At 43.8% G+C, this 22784-nt stretch overlaps 1 protein-coding gene across 1 annotated transcript in view; it reads right to left on the reverse strand.

Annotated features, from left to right (window-relative positions):
- Window positions 1-22784, reverse strand: part of LAMA3 (laminin subunit alpha 3) — a 197451-nt gene that overhangs the window by 173651 nt on the left and 1016 nt on the right. Inside the window, exon 2 of the mRNA XM_031439059.2 lies at window positions 9820-9972. Within this exon, the coding sequence (XP_031294919.2) occupies window positions 9820-9972 (153 nt within the window). The remainder of the gene's footprint in view (window positions 1-9819; window positions 9973-22784) is intronic.

The raw sequence follows: 22784 nt of genomic DNA on the forward strand, positions 1-22784 counted from the left end.
TATCAAATGAGGCTTCTACTTCGTATGCTTTAGGCTTTATTTTTCGACAAATTCATTTTTACTGTATTTTACAAAAGTACTGGTCTGTGACAGCTTAGAAATGTTTTGTTAAAAAAACTGGTCCTTTGTCACAGACGGCTTGAGGAGCACTGGTCTAAGCCACGCTTCTCGAATCTTAACGTGCAGGTGGCCCAGCAGCAGAGATTTAAACGCAGGTTCTGACTGAACAGGTTCAAGCTGGGGCCCAGGACTCTGCATTCCTAACAAGCTCCCAGAGGCACCGATGCAGCCGATCCAAAGACCACACTTCAAGCCCAAGGGTGGGCGCTGCCCTGGCTGAAAATGAGCAGGTTTCAGGGAGGGGTGTGTGACCATGCCCTCGGGTGGGGTGGAGGTTTGTGTAGACTTGGGGAGGGCAGGGGGCACACGTGGCCTGGTGACAAGAGAAGGGAGGAGAGCAGAGACTAGGACTGAGTGAAGGCTGGCTGAGATAACAGAAGCAGGTTGAACAGGGGCATGTGTGAAGCCCTTGTGGTAGAGGGCAAACCGGGGCAGCATGGGCAAAGGGTCAGACTCACCTGTCCTAAACACCAGCCCCTTCAGGTCCAGCCCTGCCCAGGCCTGAGCAGTGCTGGGGAGACACCGTCACCAGGATACCCAGGAATTTGCAAAACAGCTGCCCTCCACCCAGTCTCCCTGCCCTGGCCCCCTCTGCAGTAAGGAGGCTGGACTCTGCTTTCCTTGCACCCCACCTCACCTCGGCCAGGCCCTGGGCCCTGCTCTGTCACCCCGACGCAAGCTGCTCCACAGCTCTGCATGCCTGCACCCTCTTTTAGAGACACCAGCCTGAATTTGAGCTCTGTGCCCTCCCAGATGTGGTGATTCAGATCCCAAAGTGGGAAGAGAGCGCTGCATCTCCCAGCCCCCGGAGTTCCCTGGCCCCGGCGTGTCCCTTGCATCTTGCCGGAGCTCTGGACACTGCATGCTTGTAACAGGCCGCAAGGGACAGAGAGTCAGGTGAGCTAGGATGCTTGTGAGAGGCAAGAGAAAGACCCAGATGTCCCACTCCGGTTATTCTGTGATGGGGGAAAGCTATCAAGGTCACCCTACAATCTCATCGCTCAGGGTGCTTAAAGCACATGGCACAAAGCTGGTCATGTATGATGTACTGAGCCGGGAAATTCTTAAACTGTAGAGTGTTTACATTAGTGGTTTGGGAGTTAAAGAGAGCAGGGCAAATAGCACCGGAGGTTTCGGCTGAGTTAGAGACAAGGAGCATGAAGCATCCTCGTCTGCAGGCTACCCACCAAGGAACCTCGTGTGGGGGAGGGGCTGGAGCTGCCGAGGGGATGAAGGGGACGGAAGCTGGGCCCTCCGGTGCTGGGGGAGCCCCAAGAGGCCTGGGAGGTAGGACAGCCACCCTGTCCGCCCTGCGAGGCCACGTGGGGCAGGGCCAGTGGGGACCACTGGAGCCAGGCAAGGAGCTGGTCCTGGGGGAGCCCTAACCCTCCCGACCAGCTCCTCGGGCCACCACTCTGGGGCTGGGAGGGTGGCTGGGGACACGAGCAGCACCCCTCCTGAAGGTGCCAGTGACCACAGGAAGAGGTGGTGGCTTGACTTGGTTTTCGTTTTCTCTAAAGGAAAGAAATGCTATGGAAAAATGGAAAGTGAAAACGCAAGTGAAGAGAACCATAGAAACGGGAGTAGGGAAAGAAGAGGCGCCGGGCAGAAGACAGTAGAGGACGATGCTCAGCGGCAGAGGAAGGTTCCAGGGCCACAGGCGGGAGCGCGAGCAGGGCTCGGGGGCTGAGGCGGGGGCCCTGGAAGATGGCGGGGGGACGGAGGGCGCGCTGGGGCCCGGCCTCCCCCGAGACGTGGTATTTAACACAAGCTCTCGTCGGAGCCACTGTGAAGAATTCACGAAATTCAGTTTTTCCTTATATATGCTTGCCATTAATAGTAACAGGAAAACTGCCATGATTGAAGGCCAAAACACGCCTGAAATCACAAAAGTTTCACAAGGGAAGAAACACAGTTTTCAAGATCAGCTCAAGAATAAAATAAGCTCTTTAGAAAAAATTTCCATTCACTGGGCATCTTTCCGATTCTGTTGGCATTTAAAGATCTCTAGCAGGCCGACCTCATTCTGAGATGAAATGGTCAGAAGCTTCTATTGCGGGATGGTAGGCATCCAAGTTAAGTGTTTCCATCATTACCTCGAATCCCACTGGGAATAACTGTTCCTTTTGTCCTCTCTGTATTGAAGTCTGCTTTTTTTCCCAAAAGGAAACCTTTTCCCAATTGTCTTCATTGTCTTTCTAACTCTAAAAGTAACACATGCTCAGTGGAAAAAAAAAAAAGCAGCTCTAATAACTAACATGGACTGAGTTCTTAGAGTGTGCGAGGCAAAGCTCTAGGAGCTTTTCTGTATCAGCTTATTAATTCTTCACAGCAACCCTATGATGGTGGTTCTAGATTCATCCCCAAATCTCAGAGGAAGAAACCGACCCCGAGACAATAACCAGAGGACCTAGTGTCACAGAGCTAGAAACTCTTGGAGCCAGATTTGTCCCTATGTATAGTCCAGCGCCACGGGTCTGACTTACACTGTAAATGGGACTCACAGAAGACAGTAAACAGCGCCAACAATCCCAGCACCCAGAAAAAGCACTCTTAGCATTTCAGACTCCTCTTTCCTGATTTTTTTCATCGCTTAGACACACGAAGAAAATCTAATCATACAGTACTATATATACACCTTACACAAAGTTTGGGGTTTTTTCTCCGTGATAGAACACAAACATATGTCAAGTCAATAAAGATCTCTCTGTGGCTTCATCCCAATGGCTGTCAATTAATCCAGTCAATGAATCAGTCCCCTTTTACTGGACAGGAGATTGTTTTCCATGTGAGGTGATTATAAACAATGCTCCCAAGAATATCCTTGCTCAAACATTTTCAGCACCTACTGCTTCCTTAGGATAAATTTCTAGAAGTCGTAGTCCCATGACAAAAATAGTAATTTTTTAAGATGCAAACATTCTGGGAAGTTTCTGAGTTTCCAGTACTCAGTTTCCAGAGCTTCCGTGTGAATGTATTAATAGATTGTTCACTCCCTTAGAGGAGAGAAGGCAGTGTAAGCTTGTTGAAAGCCTAGAAAAGGAGAGAAGGCGGGGTGTCAACGACAATCTCGCTACATAATGACAGTGATGTTCTATGTTTGCCTACTGCATCACAAAGACCAAAGCACGCTCACATACTCTGTCCACCAGCGTCTCGAGCCACAGGCAGTGAGTCCTCCCCACTCTCACCGGTGAGGGCCTGCCCGGATGGGATGCCCTGACGCCGGTCTGCCCAGGGTCGTGCCTCAGTTTCTGCCCCACCCTGACCCCTCCCCCCATAGGACCAAAGGCTGGCACAGCAGCCCGGGTGCTTCTCGAGAGACAGAGTGGTCCTCCTTCCAGTCAACTCCCAGTTCCACGGAACTCAACACCAGTGCCTTGGCAGGCCATCTTCCTTCTGTTTTCTCAACTGCGTGGCCAACCCGCAAAGAAATAGGATTAGCCTTTTCTAGAAGGAACCAAGGGCTTTGTTTCTGTTTATTTTTCTCTTGGCAGCATAAGCCATCATCCTGGGAGTTCTCAAGAAATGAACCCCGGGAATATGTTTGCCATCAAGCACTATGAGAGATGAATTCGATGTGGACTGATCAACAGCCGGAGGTGGGGCACCCTCTCCAGCCCCTCCCTGGACTGCAGGCCTCGCCTTCCCAGGGGAGGCCAACCCCTGGTATCACCCCTCCTGACAAGGAAGGGCCCTCTGACAACTTAACAATGGCCTTAATCCTGGGACGCAGCCGAACGCCAGAGTCACAACAGCGTGTAACTCAGGGTCACCTGGTAAGAGTCACCAAGGAAGTCACAGTGACCTCTGTTTACCACTTTGTCATGTTAACGTGTATCTCAGAGAGCTCGAGAGAAAAGTCCAGCAGAAAAGTGTTGCTGTTTCCTAGCACAATTTCTATCTGTGTTTCTGATTCTTAGATTCATGTTGTTTGCCTACAGCCTGATGCTTAGATTTATGTTTGGAAGGAAACATATTTAACTCATTTTCTGTTATGACTGTTACACTTGTGGTGCCAGTTATATGGGAACTAGCAAATGTAAAATGTAAATGTTAGGGATATTTAAAAATTAGAGTGGAGACAGTGGTCAGGATGACAGAGCAGAAGGAGCCTGGGCGCACCCCCTCTCAAGAACACACCAGAAGCACAACTAACTGCAGAACAATCACCAATGAAAAAGACTGGGACCTGCCAGAAAAGATCTTATACGGCTAAAGACACAAAGAAGGAACCACAACAAGACGGGTGGGAGGGGAGGACTTGTGATGTAATCAAATTCCATACTCCCCTGGGTGGGCAACCCACAAACTGGAGGATAATTACATTGCATTCCATCCAAATCATAACTCTCATGATTACATGGCCATTAATAGAAATTTATTAAGTACAAATTTACTCTGTATAAGATCGTATCTTCTAACTGTGCAATTGCTCTAAAATACTTAAATGATGTTGCAAAGAGACACAAATATCCTAAGTGGAACCAATTAATTACAGAGCCAAGGCTGGTCCACTCCAACCCAGAGATTTGGTCTCACAGCAATCTGCTTCCACTGGTACTATACCCTGGGGAAATTCAGACCCACCCTGAGTCATCCTTGGTTCATTCTACGGTCACTCAGCAAATATTTACTGAGTATCTACTATGTGCTGAACACTAAGCAAGATGTTGGGAGTAGAACATTCTGCAGTGAACACACATAGTCCCTGGCCTCCTGAAGCTTATAGTCTAGAGAATTCCTGAGAAATCTAGAAGACTGGGTCAAACATAAGAGTCATCCACTTTCTGGATTGAACTGTTATCCAACCAGGGGCCCAGCTGAGTCAGACTCTTGTGACCTCGCCTGCCAGGCATCCCTAGAAACAATTTAGTCTTGAAAGCCGGCAAACTCAGGGAGAATCAGAAACCAGCCCAGGCCTTCCTCCCATCTGACTCAGAACTGACAAGGGCCACGAAGAATGTTTTGGATTCATACACCAAAGTCTCATAAAAGTTGAAGAGGACAAGAAAAAAAAAAAAGGAAAAGAAAGAAAGAAAGGCTCTTAGAAGCCATCTGTATACTAAATTCACTCTCAGCTAGCTGGATCTCGTATTTACATCTGGACCCTGAGGCGTTCACGACCTATGCTGTGCCCGTGAAAAAACAGGTAGAGTAATGGGAAATTTCTCTATGACTTATTTTCTTGTCCTTTAAAAGTTATAATACTGTTGCCTTCATTACTATTAATCTGTGAGCTTTAGAAATATTTTTTCTGAATTTTCTACTTACTGCATTTTAAATAACTTTCTCAGAATTTTGGCTTGTCCAGAAACCCAGGGGGATTTCTGGGCCTCGGTCTAGGCCCCCTTTCTTCCCTGTCTTAGGGTCCTCTCTAAAATCAACTCTGAGACAAAGGCTTGAGTAGAGGTGGCTGATTTGGGAGTCGATCTCAAGAAGTACAAATCGAGAGAGAGGGACACAGAGGAGGGGGGAAAGCCAATGACAGGTGCTAAAGGGGCAGATTCTGCCAGGGCCAAATGGGGCCCAGTCCTGGTGGACACACTCTGAAGAACTGTGAAGAAAGCTCCTTGGAACTGTCCCAAGGGGAGGCAGGGAAATGGGCGGAGGGATTTCCAGCAACTCCTGTCCCTCCTGGGTTGAGGGTGGCCCGCGGGGGCGTTAAATCCCGCATTTCCCAGCTGCTCTAAACTCAAGCCCTGGAAAGAGCCCTCAGGCAGAAGCAGGGAGTCAGATGGAGGCCCTGGAGATGGTACGTGGGATCAGGGAGGCCCTGGAGTTGGTACGTGGGATCGGGTGCAGGGGCCTTTCATCTGGGCTGCCCACTGAGGGGGCTGGGGGGCTGCAAGCAGGGCCTGGCCTCACAGCCTGTGCCTCTAACAAGGCCCACAGGCTGCCTTGTCCGCTGACCCACCAGCCGGGCCCCTCTCCCCAGCAACCTTGCAGAATAGGACACAACGTCATCTTTTCTCTTCACCTCCAGCCTCTGAGGCGATTCCTTCCAAGGTTTTTCTGGAGGGGTTGTCTGTTTGCTTTGTCTTTGTTTATTTCTACTACTAATAGGTTAAAAACAATACTCTTGGGGGCATGATGAGTCGCATAAGAGCCTTAAAATCCTTCTTGAGATGGTTTTCCTATTCCCTGGAGCCCAAGAGCCAAGTTTGCTCCGCTGTGGACCCTCGTCCCCCTCCTCCTTCCCACCTGAGAGCTAGCCCCTCCCAACCTCCTGGCCACCTTGACCTTGGAGGACAGTGAGATGGGAACCCCGGCCACACACACGTTCACATGTTTTCCCTTAATCCTCACCCTGGAGGAGGAAAAGCAGAGGTGAAGACAGAGTAAGATTCGTTCTGAAGGAAATCTCAGAGCCTAACTAGAGCCCATTGCTAAAGCCTCCTGGCTCCCAGGGGAGATCGTGGAAGTCATGTCCCACTGGCAAAAAACAAACTCCCTTATATTCCAAAAAGTCCCCTTTTAAAACCGGGGCACCCACATTCTGTTTCAAAAGTCAAAACGAACACATTATACTTGGCCAGACCAACGTTTCCAGTAAGACATCCCGTTCTTATTCTCTAGCCCGAAGCTGATGAGTAGTATATAATTTAACAGACTTGGACAGCCCAGAAAATGCCACTGCCTCCAAGGAATCGCAGGAACTTCCTACTTTGCCACCTTGTAAGGAGGAAAACGGCCCTTCAAGGTCGAGTCCTGAAGGCAATGTTTTGACTTGTCAAACTGTGTTGGCCAATAAAACCAAGAACAAAAACCAAGTGGTGCAAAAGGAGACAGAGAAAATGGACCCCCTCATGACAGCGTAAACTGTCAAACTGAAATCAAATTTCAGTTCTCCGTAGCTGGGAAAAAGTAATTCAGTGATAACAAGTTTATAGCCTGCATTTTATTTCCCAACCATGCATCAAGATTCACACTTCCTAAATCTAAGGTCTGTAGGTCACTATTCAGTTATTAAATCAAACCTCTCAGTGACGCTTTCATGGTTAACTCTAGCAAAAAGGAGAAACTAAAGATCCCACCAATGGAGTATAAAATATGAACCTTACAGGATAGAACATGTTCATTAAAGCACGTACTGCTGCAACACAAGAGGAAGGAAACACCCTCAGTCTGACATAATTTGTGTTGCTTTTCCTGTTTCTAGACATTTCTAGAGTATTTTCTGCAGGATTATATGCAGTGTTTTCTAGAGGAGCAGAAGTTAGGAGTCTGTCTGTTTTCATAATGAGCGTTTATTGAAGTTTACTTTATTCTATTAAATAAAAATTTAACTTACCGACCACTGGCCTGAAGAGGCTTCAAAACAGAGCAGCTAACTCATTCAAACCTCACGGCAATCCTACGAGGTGAGCGCTAATATTATCTCACTTTACACATGTGGAAACTGCCACAGAGAGCAGTTACGTCTGTTGCTCCAGGTCACATGGCAGGTAAGAAGGGCACCAGGGCACGAGCCGAAGTGGGCGGACTCCAGGAACCACTCTCAGCCACCTACAGAGCAGCCTCCCCACCAGCAAGGAGGTGTGTGGGTGCACCAGTCCCAAAGATGTTCGCCGTAGCTCATGTCTGTCAGCCACCAGCAAATTACTAAATCGTTCTTATGCTGGTGGGATTTTTTTTTTAATTCAACTGTCTTAATGAGGGGTTTTTCAGGTACATCAATAGGGTACTTTTAAAAGGTATGTTTTTAAAAAATAGCTTCAAGGCAAAAAGAGCAAGTCCAGTAAGCACTGGTATGTTTGGTAAACATTTTGATGGGTTAAGATTCCCAGTTAACTATAGAAACCCTAGTTAAAAAAAATGGTACGGTAAGTAAATCCTAGTCATTATAGGCAAAATCTCTACTGAATTAATGCTAGAGGGATAAGAGTAATCCATTGTTGAAACTGGGGTTATAGAGTCTTTTCAAACCATGATGGATCTCCCTGAATTATCTCAGATGCAAATTGAGGGTGAAAATATTCTCAGGAGAGGCCAGATTTAACACAACACATGGGCAGAAGAGGTGGAGAGCCCTCCTGCCACCAAACTATCCCCAACCAAAATGAAGGTGACACGTTTGTTGGAATAAATCTCAGTATCATTTGATTTCCAGTCTGCAGGATGCATTTCCCTTTTTTTAATTGCTTGTGTATCCCAAACACCTAGAACAGTGCCTGGCACGTAGAAGGTACTAAGGAAATACCTGTTGAAGAAATAGGGTGAAATAGATGGGAGGCATTGCCTGGTCTGAAAGAGGGGGAGAAAAAGGTGCATTAACTTTCTATTGCTGCTAAACAAAATACCACACCTTGTGGCTTAAAGCACATTACTTATTTTCTTGTAGCCCTTTATGTCAGGAGTCTGGACATGGTGTGACCAGGTTCTCTGCTCAGGGTCAAGTGCAATCAAGGTGTCCACTGGATAACTGAAAGACTGCTTCCAAGTCTGCACATGTTGTTGGTAGAATCCAGTTCCTTATGGTTGTAGAACTGAGGTTCCTCCTTTTTTCCTGGCTGTTGGCTCAGGCCACTCTCAACTTCTAGAACCCATTCTTAGGTCCTTACCATATGGCCATCTCCACGGGTCAGCAGGAAAATTTCATTTCAAGGTCAGCAGGAAAATTTCTCATGCTTTGAACCTCTTCCTTGAGGTAGGGCCCTTTGAAGAGCTCCCATAACTAGGAGAGGTCCCTCAAGATAGTCTTCCTTTTGAGCAACTGACATGGGACCTTAAACACATCTGAAAAATCCTGTCCTCTTTGTCATATAATGCCACCTTGTCACGGAAGTGACATCCATCGTATTTACAGTGCTGCCCACACTCAAAGGAGAGGGGCGTGTACCCCAGGAGGGAAGCATGCTGGGGACCATCTTAGCCTACCACAGCAGGATAGGCATGGACCAGTTGGCCAAATAAGGCTAAATATATGGTAGTCAGTGTTCATGGAGTCAGGATTTCCAGGAAAGGGAACGCTCTAAAAATATCTTCGCCATGCCCATGTTCGTAGTAGCATTATTAACAACATCATAAAGATGGAAGCAACCCAAGTGTCCACTGATGGATGAACAGATAAACAAAATGTGGTAACCATACAATGGAATGCTACTCGGCCTTTAAAAGGAAGGAAATTCTGACACAAGCTGCATCATAGATGAACCCTGAAGACATTATGCTCAGTGAAACAAGCCAATCACAAAAGGCTGATTTTGATCATATGATATGATTCCACTTACATGGGGTACCAAGTGTCGTCAAATTCAGAGAGACAGAAAACAGAATGAGGAGTTACTGTTTAATGAGTACACAGTGCTAGTTTTGTAGGAGAAAGAAGAGCTCTGAAGACTGGGTACAATGACAACGTGAATGTACTTGACATCCTGAGCTGCAAGTGGCTAAGATGGTAAATTTTATGTTATGTGTACTTTACCACGATAAAAAATAATAATAAAAAAATCTTTGCCAATGAAACTACTTACAACTAATTTTTAACTCATTTAATAGACAGGTGTTGGTGTCTGCATTGTGACGAACTGCACGGAATGGTGAGGGACGCGAGCATTAATGTAACAGGCTCCTCAATGATTAGTGAATTAAAACTGAAGTTTGTTTTTGAAAATAACTATTCTTTTTTATCAGAAATAACCACAGGAACAATGATCCAAACTAATTTTCCCCATTCCAGATGAAAGCGTAACTGACCTGGCCTAGATCCAAGGTGACGTTGACTTTGTTGTACCGTGTCCCGGAGGAGAGAGGAGGGCTTTGCCACCAACGTTCGGATCCATCAATTGCATTAGTGACTGGATGCGCTTTCCTGGGGTCCTCAGAATTGCAATAGTCACAGAACTGGCCCTGGGGAGAAAAAAAAAGCTCTTTTTTTATTTTTCAAGTAACTTTTTCTTCTCAATTTAGTAAAAGAGGTAATCAAAACAAAGACTGCTTTATACAGTTTAGAGATGTCAGCTGTTGAAATTCATGTTTTCTGAAGACAGTAGTAAGGCTCTCTCTTTTTTATTTAATCTTAAACTATATCACCTGTTTATACCTGTTTCTCCTGTTCCTAAGATACACATTATATTTATCTCCCATCTGTTACAGCTATGTTTTTCTCGTCTTGTATGACACTTTAAGAAGAGCCTGTTGTGCTTGGGATGCAAAGATGTTTCCCTTCAGCAAATCCTTTTAAGTCTTCATATCCTCCTCTGCAGGCTCTGCGTCAGGCACTGAGATACAGGGAAGATCCCCGCTCACAGTCCCAGTGGAGGCGCCAAGCATAGAAATAACCATAAGGGAAGCAGGGATGGCAGGAGTGTAGAGCGCTGGTTCTAAGGGGGTAGACAGTCCATGGGCTCAGGAAAGGCAGGGTGGAAGAGGCGGGATTTCAGCTGCCTGTGAGGATGGGTAGGACCTTGGTAAGTGGCAGTGAGCAGCAACAGGGAAGGTGTTCCAGGCAGAGGAACCAGCACCAGCAAAGGCACAGGGACCAGCTGGTCCAGTTGACCGAGAGCACCAGTAACAGAAGACAACATTTGAAAGGTAAGTGCCCTGGGGGAGATGTGGCTGGGCTGTGGATGCCAGAATGAGTAGCTGGCAGTTAATTTAGTAGGTAAATGGGAATCCATCTTTACCTGGAGTGGTATTTATTTGGCATTGTCATCTCTGTTGAAATTGGATTCTACTGATATCTCATCTTCTTAACTGAATTACTCTTTTTTGGTAGGCAGATTTTCTTGCCTCTGTTTTGGTTTGGTTCGGGTTTTTGGTGTGTTTTTGCCATGAAGAATTTCACCACCATTACCACCTAAAAAGCCTTTCATATATATTGAAAATATTTGAATTGAGTCAAAGGCTCATGCTTACCCAGGGGTGGACTTCACATACTGAAATGTTTGCTCCCCAATTAAATTATCTTAGGGCATAACCACCACAGAGGAGTGGGAGGCAGAAGCAAACTTAGACCCGCAGCGTCCCCAGAAATGTGCTGTGATGAAAGGGTGGCTCTGCTCCTCGTGGGCATCTTGGAAGGTAATTTTTAAATGTTCAAAGATAAATTTGATCCTGGCGTGAAAGCAAATGTGTGACCCAAAGTTTTCACTGAGTGGGTTACTGAGGGCTCTTTCACTTGTCTGTCTGCAAAAGCTTTTGACACAGAGATGAGAATAGTGTGAGATAAACAAGACTAGGGGCTCACGCTTTGAACTGTGTCAAGATTATTGTTAGCCTCGTCAAGTGGGAAATAGCAAATGTGATTAGAAGGGTCTAGAAGTAACGGGGACAAAGCTGTTCAGATAAACAACTAAACAGAGTTGAGATCCAAGGCTGGAGGGCCCCAGAGGACAAGGCAATGTTTGCCCAGAGGCCCACAGAGTGACCTATGCTTTTTTAGAAAGATGGAAAAAACCAGTTTCTCCTAGTTGCTAACATTTTCAATGATTCTCCTTAACCAAAAGCCTCTCATGTATAACACTTTGCAACTGAAGTCACAGGACAAACACCATATCGTTCTAACAAACGAGAGGCTGATTACAGCACCGCTCCCTAACACTTCTCTTTTATTACTGGAACAGTCATTTCTTCAACTTTTCCAAATTGCCTCCAATGTGTAGGGCACTGTGTTGGATGCGGACAAACATTAAGAGTTGGACCCTGCCCCGAAGAGACGGTGGCAGAGAAGAGAAATGTCTCAAACCCGACGTGTCACCAGCAGGTGCGGGGACCCAGCGAGCCCAGGGCCCGGGGAGCCCAGGAGAGGCACAGCACGCTCTGCTTGCTTCATCTTCACAGCGCTCTCAGGTGCGGGTCAAAGCCTTCAAAACTCAAAGACCCGGAAGTGAAGACTCACCGAGGTGCAGGGTCTCGCCTCAAACCACCCAGCCAGGACGGGCAGGAACCCAGACCCGTGCGTGGGTCCGGCCCAGGTACTCACAGCCCAGAACACTTTCCATCCTGGCCTTGCCGCTCAGCACGCTACATCAAAGAGCCTGTCTCAGATGTGGATGCCATGTGAGGCCACGCTGGAATAGCAATTATGTGCTTTTCCAAACACCTGCCCAGGGCCAGATGTGTGGGAAGAGACCCAGCTGAGGAGAGAACCCTGTCCGACAGAAGCTGAGAGGCATGCCCTGTGGCGGCACGGAAAACACACTCATCCATCAAAGCCCCCATCACGTTATCACATCTGTGCTGCCACGAACCCCACTCCAAGCCATCACTCACAGAGGCTCCTGAGGTTACGTGCCTTCAAGGCACTGTCTCAAGTGCCCAGACCCAAGCCAGCTGGAGTCCTGATGTGGAGAACATTCTGGAGTGTGCCCATTTCCAAACGTGGGATTGCTCCTTTGCAAAGATCTTATTCAGAACATTCTCCCTTCTGAGAGGCACAAAGCACATCGGCGTGGTTATCTACAATTCAGACGAGCATTCTGTACATTTCCTGAGCACCTCTAGGTCTGCATGTAGGGGGGTGAATGGCGATGGCTACACAGTGCAGGAGAGCACCCAGCTCTGCGGCCCCCATGCAGGCTTCACCCCACTGGGGACGGGGAGCTTTGCACCCCTGCTGTGCTGGGCTCCTGCAGGAAGGGATTTGAGAGATGAAACAAGGGGCTCGAGGTTGGTCCCAGGTATTTTTTAAAGGCAGATAAGCAAATACCTGCAAAGTTTATACCTGTTACTCAAAAACTGTCCATTCAGACCAAGTTCCAGAGATTTTTTTCCTTTTCACTTGTTTCAAAGAGATGCATTTTGGAGTAGAATGATGGAAGTTCAAATCCTGCCATACAGATGTCAATAAATACTTGTTAAATATACTAGTGGATGAATATTCCACACAAATATGTGTACCTGTGTGCTTTCAGGTAGCAGTTCTTTCCTTAAGAAGAAGCTACATTAGGGATCACGTACAAAAGACAAGCTGGCAGCCCTGGGAACACTGCCAGGTGTTAGTGGTCAACGAGGACAACAAGCTGATCTGAAAGTAACAGTCAAGACTATTCACTTACATGGAAGCCCCCAAAGTGTCCGTGAACAGATGACTGGATAAAGAAGACGTGGTGTATACATACAATGGAAAACTACTCAGCCATGAAAAAAGAATGAAATAACGCCATTTGCAGCAACATGGATGGACCTGGAGATTGTCATATTAAGTGAAGTAAGTCAGAGAGACAAGCATTATATGGTATCACTTATATGTGGAATCTAAACAATAGTACAAATGAACTTATTTATAAAACAGAAACAGGCTCACAGACATAGAGTACACGAGGGCCTGAATCTTTGACTGTAACTCCCTCCAGAAAACTGCAATGCACTCCGTCTGGTGTGGGGAGGGCAGCTGCCCCCACAAGTCCTGCCAATAAAGCCCTGGGATTTTGCCTGTGGTGGAGCCGAAAAGATCACACATAGGATTCTGCCTAGAGATGGCCACCTCGCCTACCTCTTTAAAAATCCTGCAGCAGTGCAGTGCACTGAAGGCAGTCCTTCTCCACAGCTGACCTCAATCCTTCATGCTGCAACACTACACCACTCTTTTTATTTTGTCTTCATTGAAGGTGGAGAACTGTTGGTTATAAACATTGGTATCATGGTCGTGAAGGCCCTGGCCTCATCTTTTCTACTCTGCTCTGTTTCAGCTACAATCCTCCTAAGCTACAGTGACAGGTGCCATATGTAACAGCCACGGAAAAACCGCACTCCAGCATGAAGGCGAGCAAGTGATCAAAGAAAAACGAGGCCGCCTATAACACCAAATGTGTGAGGGGTACCAACAGTTACTTCAAAGCCAGCCTGGTGCTCAGGGAGAGGGAACCAAGATTTTATCAGGTCCTGTTATTTCTATTAGAAAAAGGGCATTCAACAGATATATTTTTATTTAAATAAAAGCCTACTATTTGACCTAAAAGATAATGAAATAAAACAAGAGAAAGAAAAAATTAGTTCATGGCAATCTTACTAAAAGATTTTCCTAATGAGGTCTCCGAGCATTGTCTGCTACTTTTTCTGGTTAAAAACATTCATAATTCAATGTCACATTAAAGATACATTAAGTGATCAGCTGTCACAATGAATAGGGACGCTGCCTAGAAACAGGTGAGACATATAGAAAGGTTTTAAAGCCTAGAATTTTTGCATTCTCATCAAATCACTATGCAAACTACCCTGTGTAGAATCTTTGCCACCACTGTCTTTTGTGCACACACACAGCCCCTCAGCAATATTTAGTCTCTGCAGAGCCAATCCCAGGACATAAGGAATTGGATCTTTTGCTTCACAATCCCACCCCACCCTTCCCCTGATACAGCCCCCAGAGCCCTCACTAGTGCAGGAATCACCCAACCACTGGGCTCTGCTTAAACAAGGGATCCAAGGCTCACGGTACTGGTACCACCCCACCTGCGTTAGACCGTCCTTACTTCATGCCCCACTGACATGTTCTTCATATGTAAGGGCTACTCTCAGTGTGGGTGATCCCTAAATGTTTGTTTAGCCAAGAGCTCTCCTTATTCTGTTCAGGGACCACACTTTGAGTTATCAGACTGCAAAGTCTCAAAAGCAAAGCCCCTCTAGAACTGCCCAGAAGCCCCAGGCCCCCATCCTCCAGTCCCTCTTATACAGATGTCCCTTACACAGATAACTCACATGCTGACTGGTCACTAAACACGGCCGACTGACTGACAGCCTGGTTATCTGGCCTAAATACGAAGTTACTGCCATGGACTGAATATCCGTGTCCCCTCCCCAGATTCATATGTGAAGAGCTCACTCACTAGATGATGGTATTAGGATGAGGGCTCCACCTGCATAAGTGGGATTAGTGCCCTTATAAATAGAGAGACCCCCTCACCCTTCTCATCATATGAGGACAGACAGCAAAAAACAGCCATCAACGAACAAGTGGGTCCTCACCAGACAGCGAACCTGCCCACACCTTGACCTTGGACTTCCCAGCCTCCAGAACTGTGAGAAATAAATTTCTGTTGTTTACAAGCTACCCAATCCATAGTATTTTGTTATGGCAGCCCACATGGACTAAGACGGGCTGCCGTAACAAAGTACCACAAACTGGGCGGCTTAGAACAACAGAAGTTTATTGTCTCACAGCTCAGGAAGCTCAAAGTCTGCAGTCAGGGTGTCAGCAGGGCCCCTCTCCCTTTGAAATCTATGGAGGAAGGAGGCTTCCTTGCCTCTTCCAGCTTTGAGTGACCCAGTCCTGGTCCCTGGTCTCAGCTACAGCCTCAGACACCTCTACTTTGAAATTCAACACTCCAGGGCCACAACTGACTTCCAAAGGCAGGTTGTTGAAAGTTGGGTATTTTTTTTTAATCAAACAGCACTTCCATCAGGGTGCTGCTCCAATGGGAAAATTCTATAATGGTGCTGCCCTTTGAAAACCTCTTCAAAAGGCATCTATAAAGTGTCTACAACAGGCTGCCACAGGGAAGACAAACTGCAGGAAAATGTGGCCCCACCTTCAGGGAGCTTATGCTTGAATGAGGATACAGACATGAAAATCAATGGCTCCAAGGGGATGAGTGGAGTGAGTGAGGTGGTGCAGGGTTTGGCTGGAACAATGAGGGAAAAGCAGTTGGTAGCACAGCACAGCGGGTAAGAGCATGAACTCTGCAGCCAGAGTGCCTGGCTTTACCACACACCAGCTGTGTGACCTTGAACAAATCACTTCACCTCTCTGTGCTTCAGTTTCCTCATCTGTACAATGAGCATGCTAGGAGTACCTCCTTCATCAATTGTTGTGAGGATTAAAAGTCAGTTTGTGAAAGGTGCTTTAGAACAGCACCAGGCTTCAGTAAGTGTTGTATAAGTGTGTGTTAGACTAATGCCCTGCACTAAACAGGGGAGTAAGTCTGCTGGTTAGTAGGCTGTTCTCCCTACTCACCACTCTGCCTGCTCTTATTTGGCATCACTTCTGTACACAGCATATGGTGCAACTTGAAAGTAACAGAGAATTAGTCTATTTCCTACTTCTTATAGTGAAGTATGCATAGATAATCTAATTAAAACCCATATTTCTCTCACGCTAATATTCATTTATTAATTACACACATATTTTCTAAGCATCTAGGATGGGAAAACCACTGAGAGAATATAATATGCTTATGACATTGAGAAACTGGCAGGACATGCGGGACTCAATGAGTTGGCTTTCCCCAGGGCAGGCTCCACCCTGTTGGCAGGAGGGATCTAATCAAGGATCTGCTAGCTCATGCACACAGCTCTATTTTGTGAAGCAGAAAAGGGCTCCCTGCCTCTGAGCAGATACAGCTTTGCCCAGGCTGGATTTTCAGCCCCCTTGGCCAGGAGCCCATGTATACAGCACAATCCAGGCAGATTCACTGACTAATACCACTGAGGTACCATTTAATAACCTTTTCCTCACTAGGCAGATGGTTCCAAAGGTTGAGCAAGAGTTAACACAGGTTTCATGAAAGCCTTCATCACAACCGGAAACACATTTAAGATTAACAACCTATTTTTCATTGGAAACCATGGAAACCAGATGACAGTGAGATGATATAAAGTGCTGAAAGGAAAAAACCAGTCAGTCAAGAATTCTATACCTGGTAAAATTAGTCTTCAAAAATGAGGGAGAAATTAACACATTACCAAATAAACAAAAGCTGAAAGAGTTTGTTGCTAGTAGACCTGCCCTACGAGAAGTGTTAAAGGGAGTTCTTTGAGCTGAAATAAAGGACATTAGACAGTAACTCAAAGCCATACAAAGAAATACAGAACACCAGTACAGGTAACTACATAGGTAAATACGAAAGCCAGCATTATTGTATCTTTGGTTGGTAACTCTTCTTCCTATATGATTTAAAAGACAAATGCATAGAACAATAATTATATTTTTATCTTGATGGGCAACAAAGTGTAAAGATGTAATTTTGTGACAATAACATCATAAAAATTGGGGACAGACTTGTAGAGGCAGAGTTTTGGATGCTATTAAAGCTAAGTTGATATCAACTCAAATTGGATCACTATAAATTTAGAATGTTAATTGTAATCCCCAGAGAATGCACTAAGAAAATAACTTTTAAAAATTTACAGAATGGGAAATGAGGAGGAAGTCAAGATAGTACATTAGAAAAAGAAATTAAACACAAAAGTAGTAAAGGAGGAATTGAGGAACCAAAAAACATGTGACTCATAGAAAGCAAATAACAAAATGGCAGACGTAAGTCCTTCATTATCAGTAATCAATCTAAATGTAAATGGATTAGACTTACCAATTAAAAGCAGAGACTGACAGAATGGATTTAAAAAAAAAAACATGTATATGATCCAAATATATGAGGTCTATAAGAAATTCACTTTAGTTCCAAAGACATAAATAAGTTGAAAATGAAAGGATATAAAAAGGTGTTCCATGTAAACAGTAACCAAAGGGAGTTAGAATGGATGATACTAACATCACACAAAATAGACATTAAGCCAAAAGTTGTTACAAGAGATAAAGGCAGACATTATACAATGATAGAAAGGCCAATCCATCAAGAAGATATAACAGTTTAAATATATCTGCACCAAACAAAAGAGCCTCAAATATACATGAAGCAAAGATCCATAGAACTGAAGGGAGAAATAACCCTATAATAATAGTTGGAGACATCAATGCTCCATTTTCAATAATGGGCAGTTTCTCAAAATCTTGAACTTCTGATATGATCTAGCAATTCCACTCCTAGGAATATACCCAAGATAACTGAAAACACACATCCCCACAAAGATTTGCTTGTGAATGTTCATACCAGCATTACTTATAACAGCCAAAGTCTAGAAACTATGCAAATGTCCATCAACTAGCAAATGGATAAAGAAAATGAGGTATAGCCATACAATGGCATACTGTTTCCTGCAAAAAAAGAGAGAAACAAACTACTAAATCATGCAACAGTATGAAAGAACTTCAGAATCATTATGCTGAATGAAAGTCAGACACGAAAGACTACATGTTATGTGATTCCATTTATATGAAATTTCCAGAAATGGCAAATCTTTAGAGACAGAATTCAGACTAGAGACAGGAGCAGAAACTATGTGAACAGGCACAAGAGAACTTTGGGGGCTGTTGGAAATGTTCTAAAACCAGATTCTAGTGACAGTTGCCCAACTCCATAAACTTACTAAAAATGACTGAATTCACACTTACAATGGATGCATGCTATGGTATTTAAACCATGCTTCGATAAAGCTGCTAAAAATGACTCACAAGCCCCAATCTAGTTTTGGTAAAAGAAGTGAAGAAAACCCGTAGCTTTCACATTCATACATGCACTAAAGATATAAAACACACAAATGTATGTATATATATGCATGACTGGTACATTATGCTGTACACTAGAAATTGACACACTGTAACTGACTATACTTCAATAAAAAATTTTTTAAAGAGATATAAAACACACACAGTTATCCTTCTGTAATGGTTTAGGTGCAGTGCTCTTATAAGTGAGGGGCTGAAATTAATAACCTTTTGTCCTCTCCTTTCCCTGTGACTGTATTTCTTTTTCTCAGATTAAATGATCCACACTCTCAATGGCACTGGTGATTCAGAGCATGAAATAAAATCTTGCAATTCAAGAACTGCACATTCCCAGTTCTAACCCCTCACCAGCAACCCTGAAGGTCCATGAGCTCCAGTAACCTATGAGGTTTTGAGGAACAAATTTAAACTGCTGTTTAAATTTAAATTAAATTTCACTGGTGAGTGAACTCGCCAAAGGAAAACACTTACGTAGGCTTCAAACAATTTGTACACAAACTTTCATTGCTAACCTTTGGTTAATGTCCACAAACACACAACTATTAGGAAAATCATCTTTGAAAAAGGATCACTTATCCTTCAACTGCTGACTGTAATAATTTGAAGTTTCAAAATAACTCATTAATAATTTTTAACAAATATATCACTGGATATAGTAAATGTCTTAGATTTCCCCAAAATTTTCACATCAGTTTCACAAAGGAAAAGGCCCATGTCGAAGCTAATAAGTGGCTCTCTTTCACAATAGTTCTCTAAACAGAGCCTTAGTGAAGTTGTTTCCTGTTTATGGCTATTAATCCAAGTTACACGAACACACAACTGGGACTGCTTTGCGGCAAGCACGCTCACGCTTAGCCACAACTCAGGCGTTGTGTACTTCTCTATCAATATCATTCACGTTCCGTACAAATTTTTATGCATATATCAAAGCGCAAGGAAAGAACATATAAAAGATGTGTTGAACTGTCAGTGCACAAAATTGAGATCATATGTTTGGTAAATACGTACATTTCATTTCTTGTAAGCATAGTGCTTATGCCAAGCTAAACCAAACACAAGGTTATATTTTCAACATAGCTTTCCACTTCCATTTTACCATCACCTCTATCAGATATCAGTCTTCAGTCGTCCCTTGGTATCCATGAGGGATTGGACCAAAAGCTGCAGATACTTAAGTCCCTTATATAAAATGGTGCAGTATTTACATATAACCTACACACATCCTCCCAGATATTTTAAATTATCTCCAGATTATTAATAATATGTAATACAATGTAAATGCTATGTAAATAGTTGCCAGCTTAGGGCAAATTCAGGTTTTGTTTTTAGGAAAGTTCTGGGGTTATTTTGATCCACAGTTGGTTGAATCTACAGATACGAAACCCAACGATACTGAGGGCTGACTGTAATAATGTCTTTACATTCCATAGGTAAGTAAACATTTAAAATTAAAGCACAAAGTGACATATTTTGGTTGTAATTACTTTTCATCAGAACCAAATTAATTTGCATATTTTTCTTGTCTGCACTTCATATTAACTATAGCCTTCAACTCTATCTTCACTCCACCATCCTTTCATTCAATATTTTCCTATTCTGTTACAGGCTTTTGTTAAGCACCAAAGATTCAACCATGAAGCAGACAGACAGGATATCTGAATCACAGAGCTCTCAAACACCAAAAACTTAATGTCTGAGCAGTAACAAGTATATAAAATCTTACTTAATGAATCTTAAGTCCAGAGAAACCACAGCAAACATTTTTCACACAACAAATAAAATGCAGACTTGTTAAATGGCTTACCTGCTGACACATGCTACTATTCAAGTATCAGCACTGTTATTATAGAATAGAGACCATAAACCCAGCGTTTTTTCCTAAGATGTGACTTTTATCCATTTTTTACATTTTTCACAAAATCCATTTGGCCTGAAATTCTAAACCCTGGCTGGCCCCAAAGATTTAATTTTAGAAAGTTCAAAGAAATAGAACTATTTTAGTGAACTCTCCTCCAGTTCCCATCTTGAGTGTACATGTGCAGATTCAAGATGATCATCACTCAGGAACGACCAAATGATTAATCCCAGTCTCTCTTCCCTTCCCCCGCCCGTCTCCCACCACCCCTCACTTTTCTGAAAGGCAGGTTTGCACCAGCTGCTGCCAATACTGGGCTAGAACAAGTGTCTGATAGCCCGGCTTCTGGAACTCGCCTTCCCCTTCTTGTCTCCAGCACGCTTCTCATTACCTGAGAATCTCCCACATCAGCAATCAGTGCACCTTCTCAAGCCCTCAACTGTGAAAGCAAAAGTGCTACTCAGCAGAGCTTTTGTTCATCCCTTATTTTTAGGGAACAAGAAGGTGTAACACCAGATACCGTTCTTCTTCTGCAGGCTACCTCTTGGCCTGGAAATGCAGTCTGCTGAGTAACCTCAAAAAGTCACTTCCTACTCTGTTCAGGACTGTGGACCCAAGTTTAAGGATCTATTCTGGAAACTCAGAACAAGAGTTTTCAGAACAAGAAACATGACTTTTCTGAACTTCCAAAACAGTAGTGCCAGCCAATTACACTCAATAAAAATGCCAGCTGAGGAGAAAGAGGGTTGGCCCATTTCTAGGCAAATCCAGGGAAGAAGAGGCAGCTGAAAATTTCCTTGATACCTTCCTTCTCCTAGCATTCACTCTCCCCACAATGAGAACAGTTCTCTCCAAAGCTGAGTGTGCCAGGCAACCCAGTGGGGGACAAGAAGGGAGCATTAAAACTGTTTATTTTACTTAAAAAAAGAAGAAATTTGGTTTTTCTATTTAATATGCAGATTGCTTAAGGGACTTCACCCAGCCCACAAGTCAGCTGGTCACAAGTCACCAAGAGTTCTCAGCGTCTGTTCAAGGGAAGGAGAGGAGCCATCATCTGATCATGACGCACCAAAGCTTACGAGGACCTTTGAATCCACGTGTGCATTTGGATTCTATTCTCCTAATTAGCAGAACAGTTACAACCTTGTACTGAAATGGGGCGTGACTATGAAATTCTTTTGGCTATACAGGTTCACTGGTTTGCTCATGGAAAGTTACTTAAAAGACCTCAAATTTAAAGATGAGTTACACTTTTTCCCCCAACAAAAATTCCAAACTGGCTAACTTTTTGCTGGAATGACAAGTGACATTATATACTACCCCATAGATATTTACAAAACAGAGGTACTTACTCTCTATCATCAAAGAAAAGTGTTATTTTTTTAAATGTGTGAAAAGGTAAATACTGTTCTAAAGAAATGTATGCTTTGGATGGAAAGAGCATTTTGAAAATTACATGTTTGGAGATGTTTCATCTTTTGTTGCTAAAAAGACAGAACTGTGTTACTCTAAAGGTTCTCATATTTGCACATCTTAAAAACACGGAAATACAATTCTATAACATTTAAATAGTTTCCAAAAGAAAAATGAGTTTTGAATCTACTGTTTATACATTAAAACACAATACTTTCCTGCCAGGAAGTACTGAATTCCACCTGAAAAATGAACATTCAGTAGCCAAGTTTCTACTTTAAAAAAAAAAATGTTAGAATAATTGGAGGATGGAGCAGAAGTAAGAATACCATGATTGAGAAAACTCGTACAGGGTCCTAACTCTCAGAAAGGCCCCTCAGTTTAATGCTCTGCTATCACGATCTTGAAATTCATAAGTTTTCAACAAGGAGCTCCACGTTTTCATTTCACAATGTACTCTGTAAATTCTGCCTCTGGTTCTGGAACTCAGGAGTCATGCAGTTCTTCCATTTAAATTTACATATGTTTGAGGTATCTTTTCGGTGACGACAACCACTAAATTCCAGTGTTCATGTAAAACCAACTTTGACTATATAATAAGTGCAAAACTAAACTTGTCAAAAATAATTATATAGATTTACATCTGTATATTTGTTTATACTAGTTATATACAATAACAAAAATATTTAGAGATAGCAAAATTATTGGGTGCTGTTAATAAAGAAAACGAAGTATTTTCATCATTGTTATTTGGTTTTTCTATTTTTGTATGTTTTGTAAGCACAAACTAATAAAGTCATATATGCATGTAACAAATAAATTAGCATATATTGTGTAAGAATATACTGCGTGTTCAACAACTTTCTATTCCTGGAAGTGCGTAGTCAAAAGACTTTCTAAAACACTGACCTAGACCATGAATGATAATCTTTCGCTTTAGGAGCCCAAACTCCAAAATTACTCCCTCTTCCGGCAAACACTTTACTCAACAGTATTTCCCAGGAGAGGGAGGGAGGCAACGATGGCTTTATGTAAAGAGGATTTGGAGTTGGGACTGGGTTCAAATCCAGGTGCCCTACTTTATGACGCAGGCACACTTCTTAACCTGCT

Source organism: Camelus dromedarius, chromosome 32 (genome assembly GCF_036321535.1).
Source record: "Camelus dromedarius isolate mCamDro1 chromosome 32, mCamDro1.pat, whole genome shotgun sequence".
NCBI classification, from domain to species: domain Eukaryota; kingdom Metazoa; phylum Chordata; class Mammalia; order Artiodactyla; family Camelidae; genus Camelus; species Camelus dromedarius.